This window comes from Hyposmocoma kahamanoa, unplaced genomic scaffold, assembly GCF_003589595.1.
Source record: "Hyposmocoma kahamanoa isolate Upper Pololo Valley unplaced genomic scaffold, ASM358959v1 64, whole genome shotgun sequence".
Lineage (NCBI taxonomy): Eukaryota > Metazoa > Arthropoda > Insecta > Lepidoptera > Cosmopterigidae > Hyposmocoma > Hyposmocoma kahamanoa.
This window is the reverse complement of record NW_020653852.1, coordinates 10,441,457-10,447,525: the sequence shown is the minus strand read 5'-3', so window position 1 is coordinate 10,447,525 and position 6,069 is coordinate 10,441,457. Positions and strand designations below refer to the sequence as shown.

General features: G+C 33.8%; 1 protein-coding gene across 1 annotated transcript in view; it reads right to left on the bottom strand.

Annotated features, from left to right (window-relative positions):
* LOC113231053 overlaps positions 1-6,069 on the bottom strand; it is a 45,411-nt gene that overhangs the window by 17,125 nt on the left and 22,217 nt on the right. Inside the window, exon 2 of the mRNA XM_026465214.1 lies at positions 19-120. Within this exon, the coding sequence (XP_026320999.1) occupies positions 19-120 (102 nt within the window). The remainder of the gene's footprint in view (positions 1-18; positions 121-6,069) is intronic.

The window sequence follows — 6,069 nt, the reverse complement described above, 5'->3', positions numbered from 1 at the left end:
TTGTAATTCAGTTCTTACCTAGAGAACCAAGGACAGTATTGATGGTGCCATAAATGCTGTATTCCACTTCGTCGAAGCTGAATTTTCTTATTGCGTAAAGGTAGCTCACTTGAGAATCGCCTGAAAAACAAAAGACGGTCAATAAAGCAGAAGTTGTTTCAAAAATTTTAAACATATTAATGTTTATTTACAAAGAACAACTCCTAGAGCTTCTAATTCATTCTTGTCAGGGAATTTGCCTTACGAATAAGGCGATTATCACACTGCAACGCGCCCCGCGACGGAGCGCGGAACGCGGATTCACGCGCGCGTGACGCGGAATCACGCGTGCGAGACGCGGAATCACGCGCGCGGTGGCGGAGACGCAGATCTGCGTCAACGCGCGGTTTAATCTGCGCGGGGGCAGCGGTCTAGAGGCCCCGCGTCACTCGCTTACTAGTACTCGCTTCGCAGTTGATAGCCGTAGTGATTGTATATGTAACCGAGATCCTTCTTTACTAAGAATGGTTAATAATACAGAACTCATTCAAGAAGCTGCAGTTATACTGTCTACTTGGTTTTTGTTTACTCAAATAAAAAGACACCGAATATATTGGATACATCCCTTTTTACGAACCAGATCGATAAATGGATAATTTCAACTTCATTACAAAGATTTAAGAACATATGAAGATAAATTCGGTCGATTTTTCAATAGCAAATATAAATTTATCGACGTCGAGATCTATTGTAGAAAACTAAACATATCCTTAAGCTTAAAAATATGCGCGGTAGTGCGCAGTGTGCCATACCCTGCGGTTCGTCGTGCTCCTCCGCGCGGGAGCGCAGTAAAAACGCGCGCTACGCGCTCCCGCGCACAGAAGCGTTGTCAGTGTGTTCGATGGCGCGTGTTTTCCATACAAACTGAGGTACTTCAGTACAAAGTTAAAAAACGCAGCTCCGCGCTCCGTGCTCCGTCGCGGGGCGCGGTGCAGTGTGATAATCGCCTTAATAGTAGATTTTGATAAATGTGACGTGTCAAGTGTTAATGTGTTTAGATAGGAAATAAAAATTTTAATTTAAATTTAAAGCCATGTGCAAAACTCAAAGGATTCTTATACCAAGTAAATGTTTTCTATGTAAGTCAGGTGAACCATAATAATACAATAAAATTATAAAAATCTAAAAACAACAAACTTTTTACAATTAATTAATTTGCGTTCAGTTATTTCGTAATTTAAATCTTTATTAAAGGTCAAAAATTACGATTTTTTTAACCCATGTAATTTTAAAACTACTGCAACCGGCACAGTTAAATACTGCAGCACTAGTAAAATCCCTTAAATAATGCAGTGTTTTTTGAAAGTCTGATCAACTATTTTATTTTTATATTTTAGGTTCAATTTGAAAATAAAAAATTTGTCGACTGTCATTTTTTTTATTGATTTTTTTAAATTTCCTACGGATACAGGTTTTTTCGAGTAATTGGAGGTTGATTTTGCGTTCTTAAACTTTAGTTGAAAAAGTTTTTTTTAAATTTATATAACTCTTTCATTACTCATCTTAAATTTTGAAATTTTCATCCTTTTCTGCTATGTCACAAAATCTAAAAAATAAATTAAAAAAGGCATTTTGATTCATTTCGATTTTTTCAATAAGGGTTGAGTAGAGCTATACAAAGTCGATGTCAGATGTCAATTTAATTACTGCTTTACGTTTAATTCTTGTCTATTTCAAGTTAAATATACATGATAGTATTTTATATTTTCACATTTTTGTTCCGCTAAATGTACCAACCGTGGTAGCCTAATAGTTCGAACCGTCTACCTACCACATAACATCCTACCGCCTCTCAAGCAGCTGAGTTTCTCAAGATTTATGTGCGAAATTTAATTTGAAATTTACCAAGAGCATTTCGGTGAAAGAAAACATTTTGATGAAACCTACTCGGCAAAGAAGGTTCACAATCCTCGGAATGTGAAATACCCAACATTGACCCGCATTGGGCCCGCGTCGTGGACTATGGCCTAAACTCTCGTTTGACAGGAACAAGCCCTGCAGTAGGACGTATAAATGGTTTCATAACGATCATCATCATGATGATGATGAAATGTACCAGTACTTGTATCCAATTAAGTGATAAGTTGGCAAATGATGTCTCTGTATATTAGTTTCTAGGTCATATCTACTGAGTTAGTTTGATACAATAATATACACCACAGGATTAAACTTAGTTTAAATGGAACATGCTCGAGTTATCAAGTATGAAAATACCCACATCAAGTTTCTAGGGATCTTGCACGTTTTTGCAAATTTTTGAAAATCAGATTTTTAATGATTTTTTTAACATGAATGGATTTTTTGGTCAATTTCCAATTTAAATTATAAAATTGGTCATAAAATCTGTGTCAAAAAAATTTCATTCATAAAGCTGACTATCGTAGTTATAAAGTTTAATTTTAAAACGTGCTTGATCCCTAGACATTTTTGATGTGTGTATTTTCAATACCTTGAGAAGTATTCATTATATTTACTAGCTGTTTAAAAATAAATAATTTAATAAAAACATGGTAATTGCTTTTTTCCCCACGCTTTATTTTCAACTCAACCCTAAAGACACGACTTATGCTATCACTGCGTAGTTTAGTAAAAATGATACCATTAACAAATTGTTTTGGAAGTTTGAGGAAAATAAACAATACTATCAGATAATCATTTTCTGGTTTCCTTGTAAATAATTTAACTTTAACGACATAGAGAACAAATAGAAGTTATCTATCGTGTCGTATTACTTCTGAACGATCAGTTAATAATGAGGTTTCTTATCCCAAGCACGTTAACTTATATTTATATTTTGAGCCCGGAATTGCTGATTTTAATATTGATTGTAATCAATATTATGATGTCTTACTACCTAGATATTCATCTTTTTTTTTTTTGTAAAATATACCAAGTGACGGGATGAACAATTCGTGTACCTGGTGGTAAGCGACACGCCCATCCACAGCAGTTGCAGTGGCACTCACAACTTTTAAATTTGCAAAGATTTGATGAGCACTGCCACCGCACCCGTCACCCCTTTGACATAAGATGACAAGTCCCATGTACCTCTAATTTCACCAGCACCCTGACGCTTCCAAACCGGAACGCAGTTTTATATAAAGGTCAAACACAAAGAATAATTCCTACGGTCTGACAAGATTCGAACCTGCGTCTGTGCCATACCAGGGCGATCGCTCTACCACCTGAGCTATATACAGATCGAGTCAGCAGACCTTACCTTATTATTATATTTAGACCTTCTATGCATTTGATACATTTTTTAAACTCTTTGATCATTATTAAACATGTCGGCTCCATTAGAAAAACAATACACTAAGAAAACACTTAATAAAATCCAGAAAGATAATCCAAAATATTGCCTAACCAAACATAATCTTCGCGGCACTACATGTTGGCTCCGACAAAATGGATTGAAACCGCCCAACATTAAATATATGGAAACCAACCTATGCAAATTACCGTACCCTGATAAGTTCCGGTTTTTTTTTAACAGATTTTTTGCCGTAGCGCCATCTGTGAAAAATTTATGAAAAATGTTGATTGTTGGCAACAGCATTTGCGTAGTCTGTGTTTAAAAAATTTGCTTGTTACAATTCCGTACCAAACGAGGGACAAAAATCTTACATGTCGCTCTTTCTACCGAGCGTGCTCTAGATCCAATTTTGAATGTTAACTATTCATTCTTGATGACATTTCATAGACGTGACTATATTATCATAAAATTTTACAGCTACCGAAATATTGCAATACATAGTTTGTTCAAAAAAAAACAATGTTATATACAGCGTTTTAAAGGTCCGAGTTTTAACAGTGCAATGAGTGTTACGATTTTTAAAAACAAATATAAACAATTACAGAACTTCTCTTTACGTCATTTTATCCTTCCCTCGCTTAATGACTTACACCAATCTTTAGAGACTACGCATGCAACAGTGAGTGTACTTGTGTGTGTTGTCCGAGGTTTTCTATAGCAAAATTTTCAATTATTATTGAAAATATTATTTCTTTTCCTTGTTTTATTTTATTACTTATTATATGTAATCTCATTTATTTATTCAGACCATAAAGTCAGAAATTAATGAACTAGTAGGACTCGTAAATACGACGCATTTAAATTATAGGGAAATTTCATTGACTTACAAATAAATGGACGACGGGTCTAATACAAAAACCACGAAAAAAATGTCCCAAGTCAACCTATTCGAAATTTAAATTGTTATGTCATTGCAGTATCGCGCTGTTCGTAGAACAAATGAAGACTAAAGCGGAGTGTCGCGCTCTGTATACGATTTTAGCGCCTTACAAGTGCGGACACTTTTTAGCGCGGACCCGACGTCCATATAATTGTAAGTCAATGGGAAATTTACTCAAATCACCATGATTAAAGTGATTTTATTCGACTGAGAAATCTCCTACAAAGTTCAAAGTTATTGTGATTTGTAGGTATGTTAATATGTTTAGGTGATTATTATGTACTAAGTCACTAAAACGGATTTAGATACAATATTGCAAACAAGCCATTTTCTGGATACATACATATATCTCTCGCCGTTCTCTCATCGGGGCAGGCAGAGAAATGTTTATACCTGTAGTGCGTTTCCGTCTTTTTATGAAGTAAATTCTCACTTCACATAACAGTAACCATCATTATTTATTGAGCAAACTTATGCATTACAAAATCTTATTTCTAGATAGCATGAACCCTGGCACAGCCAATAGCACAAATTGTGTCATAATAGTTACTATCAATAATCTAAATGACTGTAGGTATGTTAAGTCATGCATACCACAAAGTTTCATTAATAATTAAATAGATACACGTATAAAATATATTCTACACTTGAACAAATATAAAAACACAAATCATGTCACAAAAAAGAAGAAAATGTCTAGGTGAGCTAAAAGAGAACAAAGAAACAATTTTCTGTCGACGAACGCTATGCTACTAGATCAAAACAATCTAAGACTGAAAATTTAAATAACAAATTACTACGGCCATCAAACGGTTATAATAAATTGTAATCTAATCCAATGTGCAACAATCTTCCACAGAGAATAATTTAACCAGATTCAGTGCTTCAAACTGCATCAAGAAGCTCCGTGACATGTCACCAAAAGATATGCAACACGCTAAACTGAAAACTAGTCTCTACAAAAGTTTATGATCTGACGCCCACGTTTAGAAACCCTGAGAAAAATTTATTCAAAGTATCTACTGAAATGATCATACAAAATGTGTACTTCCAAAAAGATCAATAATGCAGAAGCTAGTTGCAGTTCCCAGACCTATGCTTCAATTGACCAGTTACCACCCGAAAATATCAATAATGTACAACTGGATTTGCAGTTCATGGAATATGACAAAGAATTACGATACTATTTAGAAGGTTTATTTTAATATTTTTTTTTAATTTTGAATTCTGCTTAATGGATGAATATAGTTTGGTTTTAATTTAAATTATAATCATGATAAAATGTTTCTATATTTTTACTATTTTCGTTCATTACCTACCTACGAGGAATAGGGATGGTTTAATTATTATTGAATTTATACTAACACGTAATAATTCTCTAACATGTAGATAATCTTTTTCCTTGTAGGTACCAGGCAATAAACATAAATAGAAAACATAAGAACAAAAAATGAAGAACTAATAATCAAGTGTAAGATTAGTACTTGATTATTATTCTTTTATGGAATTTAAGGAATTTATAATTCATCAGTTCTAAGAACGATGTAATATGGCACACAAAGTGTCAATGATTTTGTTTTATTGTGTTAAATCTCCAATTATAATTCGATTTGTTTCATTGTACTAATTGTGACCAAAGTCTTTTTCACAAATAATGGTTCTTTTTAATAATTAACATTTTAAAAGCCATGTAAATTGCATGTGATTTTCACTAACACCATTTTAATGTTATCTGCTTTGGTTTAAAAAATACTCTTACAGCAGTATTGAATTTCGTACGTCTTCAAGAAGTTAACATTTAAAGACCAAGAATGTGTTAAGGAGCTCTAATTCA